Consider the following 27,918-nt stretch of genomic DNA (forward strand, 5'->3'; position numbering starts at 1 on the left):
TAAAATTATGTTCTCTTTTCTGAATAAAGGGTCTTGACTCTCAAGAGATATGTTACCCCCACTTATGGCTGACCCAAAGCAATTCTTGGTTTTTTTTTTTTTTTTTTTTTTTGAGAGACTGTGTCTCACTATGTTGCCCAGGCTGGTCTCAAACTCCTAGCCTCAAGCAATCCTCCCACTTCAGCCTCCCAAAGTGCTGGGGTTACAGGAGTGACCATTCCTGGCCTATCAAAACAATTCCTACCCATCTGCTGAGGAGATAATACAAGGGTTGTGACACAGATGTTTCCCACACATCCTGCCAGTATTTCTCCAAATCCTAACCCAGAGAGTAGCCAGTTGCTAGTCAGAGGAGTGAGACTCTTTAAGAAGAAGCTAGGTGTGGGGGCCCATGCCTGTAATCCCAGCACATTGAGAGGAGTTTGAGACCAGCCTGGGCAACACAGTGAGACCCCACCTCTACAAAAATAATAAATTAGCCAGGCATGCTGATGCATACCTGCAGTCCCAGTTACCTGCGAGGTTGAGGCAGGAGGATCACTTGAGCCTGAGAAGTCAAGGCTGCAATGAGCTGTGATCGTGCCACTGCACTCAGCCTGGGCAACAGAGTGAAAATCTGTCTCAAGGGAAAAAAAAAAAAGAGAGAGAAGAGATACTACTGTTCTCTCATTCTTGTGCTTATCTTAAAACTTCACTTCCTCAACCACACCTTCCTTGAACCCAACTCTAATTTGGGAATCCCAACATACCACATAGCATTTTGCACTTCTTGTCTTCCACTTATTATAGTTGTTATTACGTACAGCATTTATTTATATGAACGACTGTTTAATGTCTCTCTCATATTAGAACTAGGATTGTGGTACTTAACACTATATTCCAAAGTCTGGCATGCAGTAGTCATGTAATGGAATTATTCAACAAAAATGAAGCAAACCAATCAAGTCCCCCTTTACAAATGATTTTCTTTTACAGAACATTATTGTATTAGTGCTTGGTATAACATGCTATTTTTCTTTTTCTTTTTTTTTTTGAGATGGAGTCTCACTCTTGTTGCCCAGGCTGGAGTGCTGGCTCAACGCAACCTCCGCCTCCCTGGTTCAAGTGATTCTCCTGCCTTAGTCTCCGAGTAGCTGGGATTACAGGCTAATTTTGTATTTTTAGTAGAGATGGGGTTTCTCCATGTTGGTCAGACCGGTCTCAAATTCCCGACCTCAGATGATCCACACGCCTCAGCCTCCCAAAGTGCTGGGATTACAGGCATGCGCCACTGCGCCTGGCAAGCATGCTATTTTTCTAATTGAAGTTACTCGGATATTTTACATTACTGCCCCCTACAGTTTCTGAAAAATCTGAGAGGGTTAAAATAAGATTGCTAACTTTTAATTTCACAAAGTAAGTGTCTATTATTACCATTTTAGAAATAATTATTTTAAAACTAAGAAGTATAAGAACATGACTCTAAATAGAAATTTTGAATAAATTTAGCTCTATGAAAAATAATATAACCCTAATTTTCTTATTTTACTGCTCCTAAGAACCACTGGGAGGGCAGGTGCTGTGGCCCATGCCTGTAATCCCAGCACTTTGGAAGACTGAGTCAGGAGGACTGCTTGAGGCCAGGAGTTTAAGACCAGCCTGGGCAACATAGTGGGATTCCGTCTCTATAAAAAAAACAAAAACATTAGCTGGGCGTGGTGGTGTGTGTCTGTGGTTCCAGTTACTTGGGAGGCTGAGGTGGGAGGACAACTTGAGCCTGGGAGGTTGAGGCTGTAGTGAGTCACGACTGCACCACTGCACTCCAGCCTGGGCGACAGTGAAACTCTGTCTCAAAAAAATAAGTAAAATAAAGTAAGTATTGGGTTAAAGGGAAAGCAAAGTAACTAAAATGTAAGCTATGTGTTAATAAAAAGGTTTGTTTAAAACTGTATTATTATGGCTGGGCGCGGTGGCTCACACCTGTAACCCTAGCACTTTGGGAGGCTGAGATGAGCGGATTGCCTGAGCTCAGGAGTTTGAGACCAGCCTGGGCAACAGGGTGAAACCCTGTCTCTAGTAAAATGTAATAAATTAGCCGGGCGTGGCGGCGTGTGCCTGTAATCCCAGCTACTGGGGAGGCTGAGACAGGAGAATTGCTTGAACCTGGGAGGCGGAGGTTGCAGTGAGCCAAGATCATGCCACTGCATTCCAGCCTGGGCAACAGAGTGAGAGTCCGTCTCCAAAAAAAAAAAAAGAACTGTATTAGTTTACTTTCTACCTAACTCTTGCCATATAAACAATTACATACATTAAAAAAAAACAACAAAAAACCCTCAAGTTGCTCTGAGAAACAATAAACTAAATGAATAAATACCACAAATAATATCAGCATGATAACAAAGGGATCAGTTCCAATAACTATGTTCTCTTCCTGAAGAATGCCATGTCTGGTTTACGTTGACCAAAGAGAAAAAACAAAAACAAATAATAACAACAAAAACAGCAAAAGCAAATAAGTGTCAGTAAGCCTCACCCCAGCAATTGCATGTGCAAGTAAAGTCTTCCCACAGCCTGGTGGCCCATGAAGGAGAACTCCACGAGGGGGCACGACGCCCAGGTGGTGGTACACCTCCGGGTGACGCATGTGTATGAGCATCTTGCAGACCTCCTAGCAGAGGATAAGCACAAAGACGTCTTTCAAGACAGAAGAATCAAAGTAGAATGAAATGTCCTATTTTTTGGAGCAGCAAAATGGAACAGATAGGTAGAATATACAATTTAGATTTAGATCAGAGTTTGAATCCTGGCTCTGGTACCTACTGTGTGATTTCAGCAATAACCTCTCTGAGGAGCTATTTCCTAAACTGTAACATTATGTACCTTGAGGATGCAATGCAAAGTTAAAGAGCATGGCCAATGAAAAAGAATAGGCATTAAAAATAAAGTTACCATTACGGCCGGGCGTGGTGGCTCATGCCTGTAATCCCAGCACTTTGGGAGGCCAAGGTGGGCAGATCACGAAGTCAGGAGATCGACACCATCCTGGCCAACATGGTGAAGCCCTGTCTCTACTAAAAATACAAAAATTAGCTGGGCATGGCGGCACGTGCCTGTAATCCCAGCTACTCAGGAGGCTGAGGCAAGAGAAATGCTTGAACCTGGAAGGCGGAGGTTGCAGTGAGCTGAGATCACGCCACTGCATTCCAGCCTGGTGACAGAGCTACACTCCTTCTCAAAAACAAAACAAAACAAAACAAAGCAAAAAAAAAAAACAAAAACAAAAAAAATAAAATAAAAAATAAATACAGTTACCATTACTATTAGTACTATTAAGACAATATTACTTATAAAGCATGGATCTTTAAAAAACATGGATCTTTTTATATATATATATATATATATATATACTATAATCAAAATAATAGAAAAGTTCAAAATAGTATGCATCTTTTTTCCTGCAACGCCCTAAAGGGTACAGGTCAGGTTTGCCCTTCTCAATCTTCCCAGTTTCCTTTTCTATACTCAGATCATATTAGAAACAAAGAGGTAGGCTTTTTTTTCATAACTGATTAGTAATATATCCATTTGAGGTAAAATTTAGAAATTTGCACTAACTTTTAACGTCATATCATTGCCTCCCACATCTTCAAACTTCACATTGGAGATCTGGAATTCTAACCCCCTGGCTTTAGCTGGTAAACAAAAATGAGGAGATGAAAAGATTAATGGTTCAGTAGTAACTCATAATTATAGTGAATAGTCTTTAAGTAAACAAAGGTCCATTAAATATAGAAACATTTTCTGATAAACATTTCTGCACATAGAAGGTCCCTCAAGCAAAACAGCTTGGAACAGAATGATGTTTCTCTCACAGCAAACACGACCACTGCCACCAACAAGACTCACACCTTACCTTTCTTTTGCAGGACAGCTTCAATTTCTCCATCTACTTCCTGAAGATCTTTCTTCCTTTTGCTTCCTTTATTCTTTAGCCTGCCTTTCCGTTTCATATCACTCTCCAAAAGAGAAGAATCTTTTGAACCCTGAAAAGAAAATAAATTTAAATATGCCATGCTTCAAATTCTATGCCAATAATTGTTTTATTTTTTAAAGAGGGGCATTGTAAAGAAAATTAATTCCTGCCCTAGCACTTTCACCTCTGTTAACTATTCCCAATCTCTTTGCTCAAAGATGCTGTCTATTGGTAATGTCCTTCTCCTCATGCCCTTAAAGCTCAATTTAAATCTTAACATTTGGTGCTGGCCTTGGCAGAACATACACTAAAATTGGAATGACACAAAGAAGATTAGCATGGTCCCTGTGCAAGGATGACATGGAAATTTGTGAAGCATTCCATATGGGGGAAAAAAAGAAAAAAGAAATCTTAACATTTGAATGCCACTTCTTTTCCAGATTTTTTCAGTTAGAGGTTTTTGTTTTGTTTTGTTTTTTGAGACAGAGTTTCGCCCTTGTCACCCAGGCTGGAGTGCAACGGCGTGATCTCAGCTCACTGTAACCTCTGCCTCCTAGATTCAAACGTTTCTCCTGCCTCAGCCTCCCAAAAGTAGCTGGGACTACAAATGCCCACCACCACGCCCAGTTAATTTTTATATTATTAGTAGAGATGGGGTTTTGCCATGTTGGCCAGGCTGGTATCCAACTCCTGACCTCAGGTGATCTGCCCATCTCAGCCTCCCAAAGTGCTGGGATTATAGGCGTGAGACACACTGCAAGGCCCTCTTTCAGTTACATTTAACCTCGTCCTCACATTCCCAGGACACTGCATTTGCAACTATTATCAGTTAGCATAATCTGCCTTGTATGAGTGATTTACTTATCTCGGTCTCTCTCTCTGAATTGTGAGCTCCTTGATTAAGGACACTGATATTTGCCTTTTATTTCTCACTGAGTCTTCTACATAGTTGTCTTCATCTGACAGCTGATGATTCACTAAATTAAATATGACTATAGAGCTGCTTTGACAGTCATAACAAATTCAGCCAAGCACACTGGGACACACCTGTAGCCCCAGCTACTTCAGAGGCAGAAGGACCACTTGAGTTCAGGGTTTCGAGGCTATAATGTTCTGTGATCATGCCTGCGAAAAGTGACTGCACTCCAGCCTGGGCAATGCAGCAATATTCCAACTCTTAAAAAAAATTTTTTTTTTTTTTGAGACGGGGTCTTGTTCTGTCGCCCAGGCTGGAGTGCAGTGGCACGAACTCAGCTCACTGCAAGCTCCGCCTCTCGGGTTTACGCCATTCTCCTGCCTCAGCCTCCTAATACTTTTTGTATTTTTAGTAGAGATGGGGTTTCACCATGTTAGCCAGGATAGTCTCAATCTCCAGACCTTGTGATCCGCCCGCCTTGGCTTTCCAAAGTGCTGGGATTACAGGTGTGAGCCACCACACCCAGCCAAAAAAATTTTTTTAAAGTATAATTCAGGCTGAGGTGGGTGGATCACTTGAGCTCAGAAGTTCAAGACCAGCCTGAGCAACATGGCCAAACCCCATCTCTACAAAAAATACAAAACTTAGCCAGGTGTGGTGGTGGGCACCTGTAGTCCCAGCTACTTGGAAGGCTGAGGTGGGAGGATGGCTTATGCCCAGGAGGTGGAGGTTACAGTGATTTGTGATCATGCCACTGTACCATGTCAGCCTGGGTGACAAGGCAGACCACGTCTCAAACCAAAAAAAGTAATTCAGCATTAAGACTCGAGTTCTTGCCCACCATAACAATGTTCTCTATAGATGGATGACACAGATAATTAAAGCAAAGAGATTTGGACAGGCCTATTAATAAATCAAAAGGGGAAAGGTTCTGCCAAATCAAAGGGCTTGGTTCTTAGAAACCAGTTGAAGCATCATTGTCCATGAGGAATATGTGAGCCACATATGAAATTCATTTAATAATCTATTTTACTTAACCCAGTATATCCAAAATATTATCATCTCAACAGTCAATATAAAAAATTATTAATGAGATGTTTTACATTCTATATTTTTTAATAAGTCTTCAAAGTCTAATGTACACTTTAAGTTAATAGCACATCTCAATTTGGACACTAAATTTTCACGGGAAACACTTGATTTGTACTTAGAGTTTGTAAAATTTACAGCTGAGGAAATAGATTCACATACCTAACAGGGTGGTAGGAGACGAAACTGAAGAGAAAGCCAGGCAGCCAAATCATGAAAGACTTTAGTGGCTGTCACAGGCCTTTGGATTTGAGACTGAATGAAGCCACTGGAGGGTTTTAAATAAAGAATGATAATATGTGATGGCTCATGCCTATAATCCCAGAACTTTGGGAGTCTGAGGTGGGTAGATCACTTGACCCCAAGAGTTCAAGACCAGCCTGGGCAACACAGCAAAACTCCATCTCTAGAAAAGATATAAAAGTGAGCTAGGTGTGGTGGCGCACGCCGGTAGTCCTAGTTACATAGGAGGCTGAGGTCGCGGACGGCTTGAGCCCAGAAGGCAGAGGTTACAGTAAGCCAAGATCACATCACTGCACTCCAGTCTTGGTGACAGAGCCAGATCCAGTCTCAAAAAAAATAAAGCTATCTCAGTGTGAAGAATAAACTAGGGGAACAAGAAAGGACACAGACTCCAGCTGGAAGGCTGTTTCAATAATTAAGTCAAGAACAAGAAAAGGCTTAGACTAGGATAGAAAGAATGGCAAGTAGTGCGATGTGATCAAATTCTCCATATATTTCAAAGTTCTTATGTTTTCCACAAAGCACAAGTATCTGCTCGATACTGTATTCTATTAAAAGGTCAAAATGTACTTCGATGATATGGGGCTAAAATTTCATTACAAAAATACCTGTATCTCAGTTATTGACTTCTTAGGATCACTTTTCTCATCTGATAGGTCCAAGAAAAAACTGTCCTTCTTTCCACTTGGGGTTTTGTCAATAAACCATCCTCCCTCAGAATCTTTGGCAGGGGTCTTCAAGGGAACGGAGCCTGTTTTGGAACTTATCTGTGGTGTTGAAGAGGTGGTTTCTCTTTGCTCCATCTCAGGAGTATTTGAAACAGAATCAGGATTTCCTTTTCGATACAAAGACAACAGGGAACTGTTCATGTGATTTGCTGACTGGCAGAAACATAAAACAAAAGTTTAGCATAAATTACTCAACAGGTACTCATAAAAGTTGTACTGCCTATAGTAATGTTTTCTTTATTTTTTTAACAACTTCTCTCAGAACATTTATAATCAGAATATATAGGTGTTAGGCTGGGCACAGTGGCTCATGCCTGTAATCCCAGCACTTTGGGAGGCCGAGGTGGGCAGATCACTTGAGGTCAGGAGTTCAAGATCAGCCTAGCCAACATGGTGAAACACCGTCTCTACTAGAAATACAAAAATTAGCTGGGCGCAGTGGCAGGCACCTGTAATCCCAGCTACTTGGGAGGCTAAGGCAGGAGAATCACTTGAACCTGGCAGGCAGAAGTTGCGGTGAGCCGAGATTGCGCCACTGCACTCCAGCCTGGGTGACAGAGTGAGACTCCACCTCAATAAGATGACTTGCAAACAAGCATTTACTATTCAAAAAGACTTCATTCCAATGGAAAACCAATTCATAATTGGTGGTTAAATAAAATAAGTAAGCATGGTTGCTTCTAAAAAAATACACTAGAGAAGTATGAAAATGAGCTGGTTGCCAATGAGAGTCACTATTATTATATTAAATCAAAATTGGGGCTGGGCGTGGTGGCTCATGCCCTGTAATCCCAACACTTTGGGAGGCCAAACTGGGAAAACTGCTTGAGGCCTGGAGTTCGAGACTATCCTGGGCAACATAGCGAGACCCTGTCTCTACAAAAAATTTAAAATTTACCCAGACATGGTGGCACATGTCTGTTATCCTAGCTACTTGGGAGGCTGAGGTAGGAGGACAACTTGAGTCCAAGAGTTTGAGGTTGCAGTGAGCTAGGACCATGCCACTGTACTCCAGCCTGGGTGACAGAGCAAGACCCTGTCCCCACAAAAATTGGATCAAATATTTTGATAATAAATTCAAAACTGATATACCAAGGGAAAAAATAAAAAGCAAATTATAAATAATTTGACAAACAGTTGGCCCTCTATATCCAAGCGTTCTGCATCCAGGGATTCAATGAACCTCAATCGAAAATATTTGGGAAATAAAAAGCAATAAAAAAATACACCAGTAAAAATAATACAAATATTAAGAAATACAGTTTAGGCTGGGCATGGTGGCTCACGTTTGTAATCCCAGCACTTTGGGAGGCCAAGGTGGGTGGATCACTCAAGGCCAGGAGTTCAAGACCAGCCTGGTCAACATGGTGAAACCCCATCTCTACTAAAAACACCAAAAATTAGCTAGGTGTGGTGGTGCATGCCTGTAATCTCAGCTACTCAGGAGGCTGAGGCATGAGAATCACTTGAACTTGGGAGGCAGAGAGTGCAGTGAGCCAAGATGACGCCACTCCACTCCAGTTTGGGCGACAAAGTGAGACCCTGCCTGTAATCCCAGCTACTCAGGAGGCTGAGTCAGGAGAATTGCTTGAGCCTGGGAGGCAGAGGTTGCAGTGAGCTGAGATTGCACCACTGCACTCCAGCTTGGGCAACAGAGTGATACTCCCTTTCAAAAAAAAAAAAAGAAAGAAATAGTGTAAAAACTACTTACATCTTATTTACATTGTATTAGGCATTATAAGTAATCCAGAGATAATTTAAAGTATACAAGAGGATGTATATAAGGTTATATGCAAACATGATGCCATTTTACATAAGGGACCTGAACATTTGCAGGTATTCATGTGGGGCCCTAGGGCCAATCCCCCATGGAGGGTGAGGGCTGACTATATTATCTCCATATTCTCCTTTAATCAAGCCTCTTCATTAGTAATGCCATCTCCTTGACAAAAAGTATATCCCTTTTTCCATTTTTACTATTAATTACTCTATTCTTGTCTGCCCTTATTTCTAGCTATCCTCTTCCCTTCTTTTTCCTTGTATAACTGACTTATAACACAAATACTGGAAGGATGGTTAATCCATCACCAATATTGAACACAGAAAGTGTTCAATTATTTATTGATGAAGATGTCTAAAGTCTCTTATTCTATTCCCTGTCCTTCCTCTCTCCTTCCCTTTAGCCCTAATCCTTTTCTTTCTCTCCCTCTTTCTTCCCTTCTCTTCTCTCTCTCTCTTTTGCCATAAGGTCTGTCACCCAGGCTGAAGTAGAATGGCACAATCATAGCTCACTGTAGCCTCAAACTCCTGGGCTCAAGCGATCCTCCAGCATCAGCCTCCTGAGTAGCTGGGACTATGGGTGTATGCCACCAGACCCAGCTAATTTTTGTTTGTATTTTGTAGAGACAGAGTCTTGCTGTGTTGCCCAAGCTGGTCTTGAACCCCTGGTTTCAAGTGATTTTCCTGCCTCAGCCTCCCAAAGTGCTGGGATTACAGATGTGAGCCATAGCACCTGGCCTTTTATTCTATTTCTTACTAATTTTTTTTTTTTTTTTTTTTTTTTTTTTTGAGACGGAGTCTCGCTCTGTCGCCCAGGCTGGAGTGCAGTGGCCGGATCTCAGCTCACTGCAAGCTCCGCCTCCCGGGTTCACGCCATTCTCCTGGCTCAGCCTCCTGAGTAGCTGGGACTACAGGCGCCCGCCACCTCGCCCGGCTAGTTTTTTTTTTGTATTTTTAGTAGAGACGGGGTTTCACCGTGTTAGCCAGGATGGTCTCGATCTCCTGACCTCGTGATCCACCCGTCTCGGCCTCCCAAAGTGCTGGGATTACAGGCTTGAGCCACCGCGCCCGGCAATTTTTTTTTTTTTTTTTGAGACAGGATCTGGTTTTGTTGCTCAGGCTGGAGTGCAGTGGTGCAATCCCAGCTCACTGCAACCTCTGCCTCCTGGGCTTAAGTGATCCTCCCACCTCAGCTTCCTGAGGAGCTGGGACTGAAGGCATTACACCTGGCTAATTTCGGGAGGTTTTTTTGGGAGAGATGGGGTTCTGCCATGGCTGGTCTCGAACTCCTCAGCTCAAGTGATCCACCCTCCTTGGCCTTTCAAAGTGCTAGGATTACAGGTGTGAGCCATGACAGCTAACCTTTTAAAAGACAGGGTCTCACTCTGTCACCCAGGCTGGAGTAAAGTGGCACAATCACAGCTCACTGCAGCCTCAACCTCCTGGGCTCAAGTGATTCTCCCATTTCAGCCCCTCCAGGTAGCTGGGATCACAGGTGCATGCCACCATGCCCGGCAAATTTTTGTATTTTTTATGGAGACAAGGTTTCACCATGTTGGCCAGGCTTATTTTTTGGTACTTTTTATACAGACAGGGTTTTGCCATGTAGGCCAGGATGGTATCAAACTCCTGGGTTCAAGTGATCTGCATGCCTCAGCCTCCAAAAGTGCTGGGATTAGAGGTGTGAGTCACCATGCCCAGCTCTTACTGAGTTTTTCAAAGGAGGTATCATAACGACTAAAAAAGAAAAAATCAAAGTGGACCCACTAAATGTTTGGCTTACCTGTGGATCTGGGTAGTCTTCCATACTTGAATCATCATCAGAATAGCTTTCAGTATACCTCAGTAAAAAGAGGGAAAAATGTTTTAAAGACTTTCTCTCCCATATCCTAAAAAAATGATTACCCAAAACAAGTAAATATATTCAGGCAAACGATTATGGTGGTTAAGAGTCCAAACTCTGGAATCAGAGAAACTAGGATTCAAAATCCAACTTAACCAGTTATTACTTAACCTCTCTAAGCATCAGCTTCCTTATCTATAAAACGGAGATTTAATAAGTAATGTCTATCTCCTAGAGTTATCAAAGGATTAAATAAATGCTTGCAAAGTCCTTATGCATTTACAATATATAATAAATGCAAAATAAATTAGTTATATTTATCCTAGCAATAAATAAAAGATACAAATTCCATCAGGCCCAAGGGTCTCATTTGGGGATATCAGATTCAGGTAGAGGAAATACTTCAGCAACCTATAATTAAGCACTCTGAGTAACAAATTCACAAAGTCAACATAACCAAACCATGTAACCAAATACAACTTCTCCAAGACTGTTCATCAGGGATGAAGGAGCAAATAAATTTCCTGTATCAAAAAAGAAGTATAAATCCTAATAAACTACAAGCTGAGAATATAGTCTTAATTAATTATAACTGAAAGTTGTTATCTAATAGCTTCAAGTAACTTTAGGACTCTACTAGTATTTAAAACTTCTTCGGAAATTATTTAAATAGGCCCGGTGCAGTGGCTCACGCCTGTAATCCCAGCACTTTGGGAGGCCGAGGCGGGTGGATTACCTGAGGTCAGGAGTTCACAGAGAGCAGTCTGGTCAACATGGTGAAACCCTGTCTCTACTAAAAATACAAAACTCAGCCAGGTGTGGTGGCACATCCCAGCTACTTGGGAGGCTGAGGCAGGAGAATTGCTTGAGCCCAGGGTATGGAGGTTGCAGTGAGCCAAGATCGTGCCACTGTGCTCCAGCCTGCCTGACAGTATGATACTCTGTCTCAAAAAAAAAAAAAAATTATTTAAATAAGAAAAGGACTTTTTTTTTTTTTTTTGTAGAAAGCTTCATATGAATGCAATGAAATGCTGTTATAATTAAGACATTAAGACACAAATTATAGCCTGGGCAACCAAGGGAGACTGTGTCTCTACAAAAAAATTAAAAAATTAGCTGGGCATGCTGGTGCACACCTGTAGTCCCAGCTACTTACGAGGCTGAGGTGGGAGGATCATTTGGGCCTGGGACATCAAGACTGCGGTGAGCCATGATTGTGCCAGTGCACTGAAGCCTGGGTGACAGAGCAAGACCCTGTCTCAAAAAAAAAAAAAACAAAAAAAACAACCCAGCAAATTCTATGTTCATTAAAATTAATCAGTATTACTTGGGAGCAATTCTAATCAATGTAAATAAGGTATATCATTCAACTATTTGGGAAAAAAAAAAAAAGTTTTGCCTTACAACTTATGCCCTAAAAAAAGAAAAAAAATTCCAAGTGGATTAAAGAGTTAAACATCATAAAGAAAGAAGAAAAAAGTGTAAGTAATTATTTTACACACTCTTGTGAGAGAGGTCTTTCTAAGCATATCAGCATAAACCAAAACGAAAAAGACTGAGAGATTTGACTATGTAAAAATGCAAAACTTCTCTAATCAAAAGACGGTGCAAACAAAAATTAAAAGGGAAGTGGCAACATGGGGAAAGCAGTTGTAATACATATAAAAAGAAGTATATTTTATGCAAAACACTCCAACAACTAATAAGGAAAATTCAAATACCTCTCAAATGAAATAGAAAAAAACCCATAAAGCAAGCCATTCACAAAACAAATATGAAATAACAAAAAACCTAACCTCAGTAATTATAAAATTACAAAGAAAAATATGATCAAGGCCAGGAGCAGTGGCTCAAGCCTGCGATCCCAGAACTTTGGAAGGCCGAGGTGGGCGGATTGCCTGACGTCAGGAGTTCGAGACCAGCCTGGCCAACATGATGAAACCCTCTCTCCACTAAAAATACAAAAATTGGCCAGGAGTGGTGGTGGACGCCTGTAGTCCCAACTACTCAGGAGGCTGAGGCAGGAGAATTGCTTGAACTTGGGAGGCAGAGGATGCAGTGAGCCGAGATCGCACCACTGGACTCCAGCCTGGGTGACAGAGCTAGACTCCGTCTCAAAAAAAGAAAAAAAAAAAGATCAATATTTGGCCTATAAAAACAGCAAAGATAAATTATAGTATAATTAAGATTGCAGGGATGCAGAGAAATGTGCCCTTTATACAAAGTTGTTGGGAACATAAACTGAGGCAACATTTTTAGGAAGGTAAGTCCAAATGCATGAGAAATCTCAAAAATATCAATCTTTGAGAAATTCCACCTCAAAAATTCAACATAAAAAAGTGATGTGGGCCGGGCGCGGCAGCTCACGCCTGTAATCCCAGCACTTTGGGAGGCCGAGGCGGGCGGATCACAAGGTCAGGAGATCGAGATCATCCTGGCTAACACAGTGAAACCCCGACTCTACTAAAAATAGAAAAATTAGCAGGGAGTGATGGCGGGCGCCTGTAGTCCCAGCTATTCGGGAGGCTGAGTCAGGAGAATGGCGTGAGCCCGGGAAGCGGAGCTTGCAGTAAGCCGAGATCACACCACTGCACTCCAGCCTGGGCCACAGAACCAGACTCCATCTCAAAAAAAAAAAAAACAAAAAACAAAAAGTGATGTGTACAAAGAGATACGCAGTAAAGAGTTATTTATTATGCAACAGTGTAACACAAACAAATACTCATGAATATGGAACTGAAGAAAATTATGCTAAATCTAAATGAAAAAGGCTGAGCTACAAACAGTAAAATGGGGCTATCACCCCAAATCCTATAGACATTAAAAGGATGACAAGAGAATATTGCAGAAGCATTATGCCAACAAATTCCACACCTGAGAGAAAATGAACAAATGATTTAAAAATACAATTTATCACAATTGACATAAGGAGAGATGTAAAGAAGAGCCGTATATCTAGCAAAATTACAATTTATCAAAATCCTTCAGAAAAAGAAGACTCTGGGGAAGTTGATTCTAGGCCTAGAAAAACTGTGGGTGAACACTAATAAATATTCAAAAAAGAATTTCCATAATTTGTTTTCATAAAATAGAGAACAAAAGAATATTTTCCCACTAATATCATGAGGCCGGTGTAACCCTAACACCAAAACATGACAGACATTCCAAAAATGAGCAAAAGAAAATTCGGACCAATATGACATACAAATGCAAACATCTGTAGAAAAAGATTAGTAAACTGAATCCAATTAATACCCTTTTTTTCCGAAAATTAGCCGGGCATGGTGGCAGGTGCCTGTAATCCCAGCTACTCAGGAGGCTGAGGCAGGAGAATGGCTTAAACCCGAGAGGCAGTGGTTGCAGTGAGCCAAGATCACGCTATTGCACTCCAGCCTGGGCAACAAGAGCGAGACTCCATCTCAAGAAAACAACATCAAACAAATACTCTTTTTCTTTTTTTTTTTTTCTTCAGAGACTAGATCTCATTCTGTCACCCAGGCTGGAGTGCAGTGGCATAATTATAGCTCATTGTAACCTTCAACTCCGGGTCTCAAGCAATCCTCCTACCTCAGCTACCAAAGAAGCTGGGATAGAATCATGCACCGCCATGCCTGGCTAATTTTTAAATTTTCTGTAGACAGAGTCTCGCTATGTTGCTCAGGCTGCCAACAATACATTAAAAAGATAACATATCAGGACCAAGTAGTGTTTATCCCCGGAATGCAAGATTGGCTTAATACTGGGAACCAATGTAATTCACCAAATTAATAGACTAAAGGGGAAAGGCCATAATGATGTTTCAACAGATACAGAAAAGCATTTGACAAATGCAGTATCTATTCATGACAAAAATTCTCAGCAATCTAGGAATATTAGGAAACTTCCTCAATCTGACAAAGGACATCTACAAAAAAACCTAAAGCTAATGTCATATTTACAGTGAAATACTACTGAAAATTAAACACTGACCATACCAAATATTAGCAATTTGTGGAAAGAGTAGAATTCTCATAAACTGCTAATGTAAAAGTAAAATGGTACAAATACATTGGAAAATAGTTTGGCAATTTCTTAAATATGCATCTATCACATGACCCAGCTATTCCAATCTTACATATTTAATAAAGGAAATGAAAATACTGTCCACATAAAGACCTGGACATAAATGTTCATCGCAGCTTAATTTGTAATAGCCAGAAACTGGAAACAAACCAACTGACCAACAAGAGATAAACAGATAGGTCAGGCAAGGTGGTTCACACCTGTAATCCCAGCACTCTGGGTGTCTGAGGCAAGAGAACTGCTTGAGCCCAGTGGTATGAGAGCAGCCTGGAAACATAGTGAGACCCCTGTTTCTACAAAAAATTAGAAAATTAACTGGGCATGGTAGCATGCACCTGTATGGGAGAATCGCTTAAGCCCAGGAGGTAGAGGCTGCAGTGAGTTGTGATATGCCACTCCACTACATTCCAGCCTGGGCAACAAAGTGAGACCCTGTCTCAAAAAAAACAAAAACAAAAAAAACAGATAAACAGATAAAATAATTGTGGCGTGTCCACACATACTCATCAATAAAAAGCAATGAACTATTGATACACACAACATTGATAAACCTCAAAATCATTATGCTAAGTGAAAGAATGAAAGAATCCAGACTTTAAAAGTATGATTCCAAATAAAATTCTACAAAATGCAACGTAACACACAGTGACAGAAAGCAAATCAATGCTTGCCTAAAGCTGGGTGCTATGGCTCACATCTATAATCCCGACACTTTGGGAGGCTGAAGCAGGCAGACTGCTTGAGCCCAGAAGTTCAAGACCAACCTGGGCAACATGGCAAAACCCTGTTTCTACAAAAAATTAGCTAGGTGTGGTAGCATGTGCCTACAGCTACTTCGGAGGCTGAAGTAGAAGAATCAAGTAACCTGGGAAGTCAAGGCTGCAATGAGCTGTGATCGAACTCCAGCCTGGGTGACAGAGTAAAACACTATCTCAAAAAAAAAAAAAAAAAAAAAAAAAGAAAAAAGTTTGCCTAGAAACAGGGGTGGAGGGAGAAATGAATTGCAAAGGGGAACAAGAAGACTTTTGATATTTATGGAAAGGTTCAGTATCTTGCTTATGGTGATAGTTCAATGAGTATATACCTACGTCAAAACTTAACAAATTGTACACTTTAAAAACGTAGAGCTTGGCCGGGTGGGCGCAATGGCTCATGCCTGTAATCCCAGCACTTTGGGAGTCCTAGGTGGGTTGATCACTAGATGTTAGGAGTTTGAGACCAGCCTGGCCAACATGGTGAAACCCCGTCTCTACCAAAAATATAAAAAAGTAGCCGGGTGTGGTGGCACATGACTGTAACCCTAGCTACTTGGGCGGTTAAGGCAGGAGAATCACTTGAATCCAGGAGGCGGAGGTTGCAGTGAGCTGAGATCGTGCCACTGCACTCCAGCCTGGGTGACAGAGTGAGACTTAATCTCAAAAAAAAAAAAAAAAAAAAAAAAAAAGTAGAGCTTACTGATGTCAATTATACCTCATTAAAGATATTTTTAAAACTCTCAATACTATTTCTTAAACAAAATTAATTGGCACCTTTTTATATATCTGATGTTGTGTTAGGGCAGAAGAAGAAGGTAATGAGATAGTACTGTTGGTAATGCAAACAAGTAAGCAAATAATTTCAATGCCATATGATATCATAAGGATTATAACAAATATCTGTAACTAGAAGCTAAGGAAACATTTAAAAAGGGGTCTTAGGCCTAATAAAGGCAGCAACATTTCAATTGATTCTTGAGGGCTGAGTGGGAGTTTGTGAAAGGGAAATGATGCTCTAACTCAACAAAACCACAGCCACAGAGAATTTGATCTCTTTGGGGAATAAAGAACATTCAATATGGCTGAAGAGGTTAGGTAAATACTACGCAGGGCTTTGTTGGCAAGGAAGAGCCATTGAAAGTTTTACAAGCAGGAATGTAACGTGAAAAGGTTCATGGTTTAAAAAAACGCTGCATTTTGTATACTTACTCATTGTCCTCTTCACCTTGTCTTGCTCTTTTTGCTAAATGTTCATCTTCTAATTCTGTTAAATTCTTAAGTTCCTTCTCACTACTAATTATGCTAAATACTGAAACAAAAAGAAAAATGCTATGAGCTCAAACAATTGTTTATATAACTTTATCGATAATTTAGCTCTAAAAATAAAAGACTCACCTTTTTCTACCTGAATCCTAAAAGCATTTCTTTTTCTTCGACCATAGTCTATACTGAAAAAAGAAAACATGAAGTTTAGCATAGTAGTTTCCACCAGTATTTTTCCATTAAGTTCAATCTACATGGATCAAATAAATTTGCATGAATATTTCATTATGTTACAGTATAGACACTTGCCATAAACCTATTTTCAAACTTCTAAGTTTATATATTTACTATTGTGACCCTTCTCCATTTTTTCCCTTTTTTATTTGTTTTTTTTTTTTTTTGAGACGGAGTCTCGCTCTGTCGCCCAGGCTGGAGTACAGTGGCCGGATCTCAGCTCACTGCAAGCTCCGCCTCCCGGGTTTACGCCATTCTCCTGCCTCAGCCTCCCGAGTAGCTGGGACTACAGGCGCCCACTACCTCGCCCAGCTAGTTTTTTTTTTTTTTGTATTTTTTAGTAGAGACGGGGTTTCACCGGGTTAGCCAGAATGGTCTCGATCTCCTGACCTCGTGATCCACCCGTCTCGGCCTCCCAAAGTGCTGGGATTACAGGCTTGAGCCACCGCGCCCGGCCTTTTTCCCTTTTTTAAACTAACCTTCTTTGCTTCAAATATTTTGAAAATTTCAAACTTACTAAAAATATTAAAGAAATAATGTAATCAACACTCATATATTCTTTACCTATAGTATTCTCAAGCTGCCACATTTACTTTACTTCTGTCTGTATACAGAGATTTCTTTTGGAGGGGTAGGGCAGAACCATTTGAAAATAAGTTCTAGGCCAGGCACAGTGGCTCATGCCTGTAATCCCAGCACTTTGGGAGGCCGAGGTGGGAGAATCACTTGAGCCCAGGAGTTTGAGACCATCCCTGCCAACATAGGGAAACCCTGTCCCTACAAAATATAAAAAAATTAGCCAGGTATGGTAGTACATGGCTGTAGTCCCAGCTACTTGGGAGGCTGAGGTGGGAGGACAGCTTGAGTCTGGGAGGTGAAGGCTGCCGTGAGCCGTGATTGCACCAATGCACTTGGCTTGGCCAACAGAGCAAGATCTCATCTCAAAAAAAATAATAAATTAAAAAACTAATAAGAAGAAACTAAGTTACAGACCCTTCACCTCAAAAATTCTCAGCATGTATCTCTGTAAAAAAGAGTATCTGCAGCCAGGCACCGTGGTTCACGCCTGTAATTCCAAAACTTCAGGAGGCCGAGGTGGGTGGATCACAAGGTCAGGAGATCGAGACCACCCTGGCTAACATGGTGAAACCCTGTCTCTTCTAAAAATACAAAAAAAAAAAAAAAAAAAAATCAGCCAGGTGTGGTGGCAAGCGCCTGTAGTCCCAGCTACTTGGGAGCCTGAAGCAAGAGAATGCGTGAACCCGAGAGGCAGAGCTTGCAGTGAGCCAAGATCACGCCACTGCAATCCAGTCTGGGTGACAGAGTGAGACTCTGTCTCAAAACAAAAAAAAATCAGCTGGGTGTGGTGGCGCACACCTGTGGTCCCAGCTACTCGGGAGACTGAGGCAGGAGAATCCCGTGAACCCGGGAGGCGGAGGTTGCAGTGAGCCGAGATTGCACCACTGCACTCCAGTCTGGGCAACAGAGCGAGACTCCATCTCAAAAAAAAAAAAAAAGATATCTGCACACCCACAATACAGTTAGCACAAATAAGAAATTTAATATTGGTAAATTATCTAATATACAGTCCATATTAAAATTTCTCAAATTATTCCCAAAAAGTGGTCTTTATAGTTGTTTTTCTTTGACCCAGTGTCTAGTCAAGGTTCATGCATTTACTTGGTCGTTGTGTCTCTTTGAACTCTTTTAACTTGTAACCTTTGTGCATATAACACTGACATTTTTGAAGGATCCAGGCCAGCTAATTTATAAAATGTCCCACAATCTGAATTTATGTCTCCTCATTATTAAATTCAAGTTAAATATTTTTAGCAAGACCATCTGCTAAAAATATGGGTGAAAGGCCGGGCGCGGTGGCTCAAGCCTGTAATCCCAGCACTTTGGGAGGCCGAGACGGGCGGATCACGAGGTCAGGAGATCGAGACCATCCTGGGTAACACAGTGAAACCCCGTCTCTACTAAAAATACAAAAACTTAGCCGGGCGAGGTGGCACGCGCCTGTAGTCCCAGCTACTCGGGAGGCTGAGGCAGGAGAATGGCGTGAACCCGGGAGGCGGAGCTTGCAGTGAGCTGAGATCCGGCCACTGCACTCCAGCCTGGGTGACAGAGCGAGACTCCATCTCAAAAAAAAAAAAAAAAAAAAAAATATGGGTGAAAGTATGATGAGTACAGGATATTTATATAATCTGAAAATATCTTCTTATAAATTATTTATTAATTTCAAATTAATTTACAGTGGATTGATCAAAACTAACATTACCGAATAACACCCCACACAGATATTCTGTGCCTTTTGAAGTCAAATTGCTTCTTTGGTTTTCCTTCCAAAAACATATAACCTGATTTCAACCATGTGGAAACAGCAGAAAAATTCAAATTGAGGGATATTCTAATATAGTGACTACCAGAAATCTTCAAAAATGTAGAGATCATGAAAAACAAAAAAAGGTTGAGGAACTGTTGCAGATTAAAGGAAACTAAAAGGCAAAACAAGCATAATTTAGGGGTTGGATTTCAGTTCTGGAAAAAAAATTCCCATAAAATAACAGCTACAAAGAACATTACTGAGATAGGCAAACTCTGAATATGAATGGTGGATTCGATAACATTATTGAATCAAGATTACATTTTCTGGTTTTAATAAATAAACTGTGGTTATATAATAAAAGCCTTTGTCCTTAGGGAATATATAGTATGCATGGATAAAGGGACATTCTAGGTAGAGTATATGGGTGTTCTTTGTTCTATTCTTTCCATTTTCCTCTTTATAAAAATTCTTGCCGGCGCAGTGGCTCACACCTGTAATCCCAGTACTTTGGGAGGCCAAGGTGGGTGGATCATTTGTGATCAGGAGTTCAAAACCAGCCTGGCCAACATGGTAAAACCCCAATGTCTACTAAAAATACAAAAACTAGCCAGGCATGGTGGTGGGTGCCTGTAATCCCAGCTACTTGGGAGCTGAGGCAGGAGTATCGCTTGAGCCCAGGAGGTGAAGGTTGCAGTGAGCCGAGATCACACCACCACACTCCAGCCTGGGTGACAGAGTGAGACTCCAACTCAAAAAAAAAAAAAAATTCTTTGTTTTTGAGACAGGGTCTCATTCTCTCAGTCAGGCTGAAGTGTAGTTGTGCAACCAGAGCGTGCCACAACCTCGACCTCCTGGTGTCAAGCAATCCTCCCACCCCAGCCTCCTGAGTAGGTACGACAACAGACATGTGCCAGCACACCTAGTTAATTTTTCGATTATTTTTGTAGAGATGGGGGTCTCACTATGTTGTCTAAGCTGGTCTGGGTCAGCTTTTCTTAAATGTGAAATTACATCAAAACACAAAGTTTTAGATGAGGCAAATATTGTACTAAATCATGACCATTTAAAGAGGCAACTTGGGGCCTGGCACGGTGGCTCATGCCTGGAATCCTAGCACTTTGGGAGGCTGAGGCGGGAGGATCACTTGAGCTCAAGAGTTCAAGGCCAGCCTGGGCAACATGGCAAAACCCTGTCTCTACAAAAAATACAAAAAATTAGCGGGGCATGGTGGCATGTGCTTCGTGCCAGCTATCTGGGGGCTGAGGCGGGAGGATCACTTGAGCCCAGAGGGCTGAAGCTGCAGTGAGCCGAGATTGCGCCACTGCACTCCAACCTGGGTGACAGTGCGAGACTGTGTCTCCAAAAATAATAATAATAATAATTAATTAAAAATTAAAACAAAGAGAGAAAGAAAGATGTAAAAATGATTCTTAGCTCATGGGCCATACAAAACAAGGTGGCAGGCAGGAACCGGTTTGAGGGCCATAGTTTGCCAACACCTGGATAAGAGAAGATGGCAGATAGATGTAGGAAGAATGTTTAAAAGCTGAAACAGGCCAGGTGCAGTGGCTCATGCCTATAATCCCAACACACTGGGAGGTCAAGGCGGGAGGATCACTTGAGGTCAGGAATTCAAGACCAGCCTGGCCAGCATGGCGAAACCCTATCTCTACTAAAAATACAAAAATTAGCTGGGTATGGTGGCATGGACCTGTAGTCCTGGCTACTCGGGAGGCTGAGGCAGGAGAGTCACTTGAACCCAGGAGGTGGAGGTTGCAGTGAGCCGAGATTGTGCCGCTGCAGTCCAGCCTGGGTGACAGAGTGAGAGTCCATCTCAAAAAACAAACAAACAAAAAAAAACAAGTCTTGTAGTCTAGACAAGAAATAATGAGGCTCTGGATTAGGCTAGTAATGGTAAGGAAAAGAGAGAACAGGCATCATGAACTATTTAAGAGACAACAGCAAGGCTTCTTGGTGACTTATTATAGACATGGCAGGGGGATTCAAGGCTAGGTAGAAGGAAGTAGATAACAGATAGATTAACCTGGGTAACTGGCTGAGTAACAGTCATACCATCAACTAAGAAAAAAGGTTACCAACAAAACACAGTTCATAGATTTCAATGGAGTGAGTGGTGGGGATAGAAACAATCTTAGCTGAGTCTTTATTTTTATTTTTTAAAAGACAGGGTATTGCTCTGTCACCCACGCTTCAGTGCAGTGGTGCGATCGTAGCTCACTGCAGCCTTGAATTCCTGGCCTCAAGGGATCTCCTGCCTCAACTTCCCGAGTAGCTAGCACCGACTACAGCTGCATGCCACCATGCCAGGCTAATTTTTAATTTTTTTTGTAGAGACAGATTCTTGCTATGTTGCCCAGGCTCCTGGCCTCAAGCGATCCTCCTGTGTTAGCCTCTCTAAGTACTGAAATTATAGGTGTGAGCCACTGTGCCTTGGCCTTAGACCACTCGTTAAATAAATTCTGATAAAGAGAAGGAAAACTACTACTGGGTGGTAGCCAAAGTGAGGTACACTACTGTTTTTAAAAGCCTTCTGTCTTAGTTTCTCTTCTTTTCTTCCTTTCTAATACAGAGTTTGGTACTGGTTAGTATAGTGCTACTGTGACAAATACCTTAAAATGTAGAAATGGTTTTGGAAGTAGGTAATAGAGGCCAGAGAGCTTTGAGGTGCATGTTAGAAGAAACCTAGATGGCTCTGAAGTGACTGCTGTTAGAAATATGAACACTGCAGGGCGTGGTGGCTCACGCCTGTAATCCTAGCATGTCGGGAGGCTGAGGTGGGCAAATTGCCTGAGCTCAGGAGTTTAAGACCAGCCTTGGCAACACGGTGAAACCCTGTCTCTACTAAAATACAAAAAATTAGCCAGGTATGGCGGTGTGCACCCATAGTCCCAGCTACTTGGGAGGCTGAGGCAGGAAAATTGCTTGAACCCGGGAGGCAGAGGTTGCAGTGAGCTGAGATTGTACCACTGCACTCCGGCCTGGGTGACAGAGTGAGACTTCATCTCAAAAAAAAAAAAAAAGGACACTGAAGGCAACTCTGGTAAGAGCTCAGAAAAACAAGAGAAGAGTTGTACAGGAAGGTTCTATAGTTACATATAGAGAGAGAGAATGCTAGTAGAAATTTGAATGTTAAAGATGCTTCTGGTGAGGTCTCGGACAGAAATGAGAAGCATGTTATTGGAAATTGGAAGAAAGGCAGTCCATGTTATGAAGTGGCAGAGGACTTGTGTTTTACTGTTTTAAAAGTAGAACTTGTAAGTGATGAATCTGGATATTTCACTCAGATTTCTAAGCAAAGTGCTGAAGTGTGGCCTGATTTCTCCTTGCTGCTTATAGTGAAATTTTACAGTATAAAGAGAGATAAAGAAGGAATTGTTCAACAAAAAGGAAACCAGAACCTGAAGATTAGAAAATTCTCAGTTTATCCACATTATAAAAAATGAAAAAGCATAATCTAAAGAGGACATCAAGAGTGTAGGGGGACAACAATTTGCTAAAGCGATTACCAGCATATGACTTATGGATTCAGTCAGCCATCTCAGCAGAAGCCAGGAATAGAGATGGGGTTAAAGCAACAGAAACACTGCCAGCTTGGACTGAAGAGACAGAGATGGGGACAAAATTAAGGAAGGCTGTTGGACTTTCAGGAATCTATAGGACAGGGCTAATAAAACTATCCAGCTGTGAACACAAGTTATCCTTCAAGAAAAGGGAAGAATGACCCTCAAGGAGGCTCAAAAGAAGGCAGGGCTGCCACTGCTAACACAGGCCCAGAGGGCACAGGTGTGGCAGGTGGGGCTGTCTCCTCCTAGGTAACAGGGCAGGATCACCACCCTACTGAGCCCACAGGGCAGGGCATCAAGCCAAAGAGGATTACTCTAAAGCCTGAAAATCTAATGACATTTGCCCTGCTTGGTTTTGGACTTGCTTGGGACCCATGACCCTTTCTTTTTTCCAATTGCTCTCTTTTAGAATAGGAATGTCTAACCTACACTTATGCCTGTCCTGCCATTGTACAATCGTGCATCACTAAACAATGGAGACATATTCTGAGAAGTTTATCATTAGGCATTCTCATTGTATGAAAACAAAAATAAGTAAGAGTGTACTTACACAAACCTAGATGGGCTAGCCTATTACACACCTAGACTACATGGTATAGCCTACTCTGCCTACAAACCTATACAGCATATTATTGCACTAAATACTATAGGCAACTGTAAAACAATGGTATTGTGTATTTAAACACATCTAAACACAGAAAAGGTACAGTACAAATATGATGTAACAATCTTATGGTATCACCATCATACATGAGGTCCATCATTGACTGAAACATTGTTATATAGGACATGCCTGTATTTTGGAAGCAGATAACTTGTCTGGTTTCACAGGTGAATAGATGAAGAGGAATTTTGCCCCAGGATAAATCATACCTTGAATCTCAGCCATTACCAATTAATTTATATAACATTATTTTTATTTATTTATTTTATATTTAGAGACAGGGTCTTGCTCTGTTACCCAGCTGGAGTGCACTGGTGCAATCATAGCTCACTGCAACCTTGAACTCCTGGGCCCAAGCGATCCTCTCATCTCAGCCTCTCGAATAGCAAGGAATACAGGTTCATGCCACCATGCCCAGCTAATTATTTCTATTTTTATTTTGTAAAGACGGAGTCTCACTGTGTTCCCCAGGCTGGTCTTGAACTCTATGGCCTTAAGCCATTGGCCTCTCAAAATGCTGGGATTATTGGTATGAGTCCTTGCATCTGGCCTGATTTAGATGATACTTAGATAAGAGTTTGGACTTAAGAGTTGATGCTAAAATGAGTTAAGACTTTTGGGGTTTGTGGAATGGAATGAATGTATCTGCATACGAGGACGTGAATTTTGGGACCCACAGCACAGAGTCCAATAAGCTGAATTGTGTTTCCCTTAAACTCTTATGTTGATGTCCTAAACCCTAGTACCTCAGAATGTGACTATATTTGGGGATAGGGCCTTTAGAAATAATTAAGGTATTCTTGGCCAGGTGGGGTGGCTCACGCCTATAACCCTAGCACTTTGGGAGGACGAGGCAGGAAGATCACCTGAGGTCAGGAGTTCAAGACCAGCCTGGCCAACATGGTGAAACCCCATCTCTATTAAAAATACAAAAATTAGGTGTGTGTGGTTAGTGCATGCCTGTAATCCCAGCTATTCAGGAGGCTGAGGCAGGAGAATCACTTGAACCCAGGAGGCGGAGCTTGCAGTGAGCCGAGATCCACTGCACTCCAGCCTGGACAACAGAGCAAGACTCCGTCACGAAAAAAAAAAAAACTCAGGAAGCTGGCTGGGCATGCTGGTTCAAGCCTATCATCCTAGCACTTAGAGAGGCCAACGTAAAAGGATCACTTGAGGTCAGGTGTTCAAGACCAACCTGGGCAAATACAGAAGGTCCTGTCTCCACAAAAAATAAAACTAAAAATTGTATTAAAAAAAAAAGAGGCCGGGTGCCATGGCTCACGCCTGCAATCCCAGCACTTTGGTAGGCCAAGGCGGGCAGGTCACCTGAGGTCAGGAGTTTGAGACCAGCCTGGCCAACATAGTGAAACCCTGTCTCTACTAAAAATACAAAATTACCCAGGTGTGATGGCACATGCCTATAATCCCAGCTACTTAGGAGGCTGAGGCAGGAGAATTGCTTGAACCTGGGAAGCAGAGGTTGTGGTTAGCTGAGGTTGCACCATTGCACTCCAGCAGCCTGGGCAACAAGAGCGAAAATCCGTCTCAAAAAAAAAAAAAAAAAAAAAAAGGAGTCAGAAAACTCAGGGAGATCATACCTGCTGGTGATGGTTTTAATTTTCTTTCTGTCTTTTTTGGGAGAGGATCTCATTCTGTCACTGAGGTTAGGGTGCAGTGGCATGACCACAACTCACTACAGCCTTGACCTCCTGGGCTCAAGTGATTCTCCCACCTCAGTCTCCCAAGTAGGTGGGACCACAGGTGCATGCCACCAAGCCTGGCAAATTTTTGTATATTTTTTGTACAGATGGAGTTTCACCATGTTGCCCAGGCTGGTCTCAAACTCCTGGGCTTAAGCCATCTTCCCACCTCAGCCTCCCAAAGTGCTGAGATTACAGGCATGAGCCATTATGCCTGGCCTGGTTTTAATTTTCTAATGAAGCAGGAAAGGAAGTGATATAATAACATCTCTATCTCTTGACCAGACTGTGAGGTACTAAAAGATAAGCAGCGACCATTTCCCACAGTACAAAAGACATCTTACTGCACATAATAGGTATTTGATAAATGTATGCATAACCAAATTGAGTTCCAAGATTATGGATTGGTGAACTAATGCCAGCAGCTATTGATATCAACTAGAAATTTAAGCAGGATATAAACTTTCAAAATGGTAAAGGGGAAATAAAAATTCAAGGATCTGGAAACTATTTATTTACCTGTACATTCTTTGTAAATCAGATGCTAAGACTCCAATGTCTACATATTTGCCACATTTGTTACCGGTAAGGTACTAAAACAGAAAATATAACAAATATAAAACACTCAATATTTCAAATTCAGTGATTTTAATCAACAGATTGAGCTTTATACTTTAAGATAAACTCTTCATTAATAAAGCATACCAGAAACATAAATAAAAGTAACCAATAATTGTCAAGTCTGAAATCAGAAAATTTAATTAACATTAGTAATCACTATAACACAATATTATTACGAGCATAGTTACAAGGCAGTAAGTGATGGCTTACTTACTAATATCCTAGGTTTCCAAACACCCTAGAACACTGCAATAAACTCATAAGGGCAGCAGGGGATATTTTAAACTTCAAGGAACACAGTGATATTTGACATCTGTCAGATACTGCAGAACTACGAGCTTGAGGCAATTTAGTTTCAATTTTTTTTTTTTTTTTTTTTGAGACGGAGTCTCGCTCTGTTGCCCAGGCTGGAGTGCAGTGGCCGGATCTCAGCTCACTGCAAGCTCCGCCTCCCGGGTTCACGCCATTCTCCGGCCTCAGCCTCCCAAGTAGCTGGGACTACAGGCGCCCACCACCTCGCCCGGCTAGTTTTTTGTATTTTTTAGTAGAGACGGGGTTTCACCATGTTAGCCAGGATGGTCCCGATCTCCTGACCTCGTGATCCACCCGTCTCGGCCTCCCAAAGTGCTGGGATTACAGGCTTGAGCCACCGCGCCCGGCCCCTAGTTTCAATATTAAATCACCTTTTGGCTGGGCATGGTGGCTCATACCTGTAATCCCAACACTTTGGGAGCTCAGGAGTTCGAGACCACCCTGGGCAACAAAGTTTGATCTCATCTCTACAAAAAAATTTAAAAATTGGTTGGGTGTGGTGGCTTGTGCTTATACTCCCAGCATTTTGGGAGGCCAAGGTGGGAGATCGCTTAAGTCCAGACTTAGAGACTGCAGTGAGCTATGATCGAGCCGCTGCACTCCAGCCTGGATAACAGAACGAGACTTTGTCTCAAAAATAAATAAATAAATAAAATAGCCTGAGCGTGGTGGCTTGCACCTGTAATCCCAGCACTTTGAGAGACCAAGGTGGGAGGATTGCTTGAGTCCAGGTGTTCCAGACCAGCCTGGCCAAGATGGTAAGATCTCATCTCTATGAAAAATTTAAAAATTAGCCAGACGTGATAGTGCATACCTGTGGTCCCAGCTACATGGGAGGCTGAGGTGGGAGAATCACTTGACCCCATGAGTTTGAGGTGGTAGTGAGCACTGTTTACACCACTGCACTCCAGCCTGGGTGACAGAGTGAGACCCAGTCTCAAAAATAAAAAATTAAAATTAAATTAAATTAAATATATAGCTAAGTGAAAATTTATTTAAAATCTTGTGTAAGACTATCTTCAGGCCATGTGTATAAGGTGTATATGAAACATAAGTAAACTTCATGTTTAACTTGGGTCCCATCCCCAAATATCTCATTATGTATACACAAACATTCCAAACCCTGAAAAAAATCAATCTGAAACATTTTTTGGTCTTAAGCATTTAGAATAAGGGATATTCAATTTGTACTTTTATAATGAACCGAAGTGAAAGCTACAGAGGAAGACTGATAATGTCAAACGTTGAAAAGCAGTCAAGTGTGAGGACAGAGAAGAGGCCACTAGATGCAGTAATTAGGAGTCAATGCTCAGAAACTTGAATAAAGTGAAGGAGCAAGTTGTGGGATGCGGGAACATCCAGAGGAAGAGTAATTCAGAGTGAGTGAACAACGAGAACAAAGGTCCTGTGCTTGGCATGTTTGAGAAGGTCTGTGTGGTTGGAACAGGAGACGAAAAGTAAACTAGGACAACAGAGGCCAGAATATGCAGGGCTTTTCTGACTGGGTTTTACTCTAGATGTCTGTGACTCCACTGAAAGGTTTTGAGCAGGGCTATGGCAAGCTCTGATTTTTCCCTTTTTTTTTTTTTTTTAAATTATACTTTAAGTTCTGGGATACATGTGCAGAACATGCAGGTTGCTACACAGGTATACAAGGGCCATGGTGGTTTCCTGCACCCATCAACCCGTCATTTACATTAGGTATTTCTCCTAATGCTATCCCTCCCCTAGCCTAATTTTTCCCTTTAAAAGGATGTCTTGGCCACGCCTGTAATCCCAGCACTTTGGAAGGCTGAGGCGGGCAGATCAACTGAGGTCAGGAATTCAAGACCAGCCTGGCCAAC

At 41.7% G+C, this 27,918-nt stretch overlaps 1 protein-coding gene, 1 long non-coding RNA gene and 1 other non-coding gene across 9 annotated transcripts in view; 2 read left to right on the plus strand and 1 right to left on the minus strand.

Annotated features, from left to right (window-relative positions):
* Positions 1-27,918, minus strand: part of NVL (nuclear VCP like) — a 104,550-nt gene that overhangs the window by 74,788 nt on the left and 1,844 nt on the right. For 2 of the 7 annotated variants that reach the window (XR_013395202.1, XM_001096627.5), the window contains exons 2-9: positions 25,661-25,734; positions 16,763-16,815; positions 16,577-16,676; positions 10,491-10,548; positions 6,809-7,081; positions 3,893-4,022; positions 3,595-3,671; positions 2,513-2,647 (exon numbers count right to left, since the gene is read on the minus strand). Coding sequence is in view for 6 of the 7 variants with exons in the window: in XM_001096627.5 (XP_001096627.3) it covers positions 2,513-2,647; positions 3,595-3,671; positions 3,893-4,022; positions 6,809-7,081; positions 10,491-10,548; positions 16,577-16,676; positions 16,763-16,815; positions 25,661-25,734 (900 nt within the window). In the remaining variant the exon portion in view is untranslated. Of the gene's footprint in view, positions 1-515; positions 597-2,512; positions 2,648-3,594; positions 3,672-3,892; positions 4,023-6,808; positions 7,082-10,490; positions 10,549-16,576; positions 16,677-16,762; positions 16,816-25,660; positions 25,735-27,918 lie in introns of all 7 variants that reach the window. The other 5 variants (XM_015115467.3, XM_077938417.1, XM_028825941.2 and 2 more) reach the window with 5 other exon arrangements.
* Positions 83-5,189, plus strand: LOC144329665 (uncharacterized). The gene is made up of 4 exons (XR_013395278.1): positions 83-141; positions 484-1,132; positions 2,118-2,985; positions 5,116-5,189. It is a non-coding gene; the product is annotated as an uncharacterized LOC144329665 (long non-coding RNA).
* Positions 4,236-4,342, plus strand: LOC114674907 (U6 spliceosomal RNA). Its single transcript, XR_003726002.1, has one exon. It is a non-coding gene; the product is annotated as a U6 spliceosomal RNA (small nuclear RNA).

Source organism: Macaca mulatta, chromosome 1 (genome assembly GCF_049350105.2).
Source record: "Macaca mulatta isolate MMU2019108-1 chromosome 1, T2T-MMU8v2.0, whole genome shotgun sequence".
NCBI classification, from domain to species: domain Eukaryota; kingdom Metazoa; phylum Chordata; class Mammalia; order Primates; family Cercopithecidae; genus Macaca; species Macaca mulatta.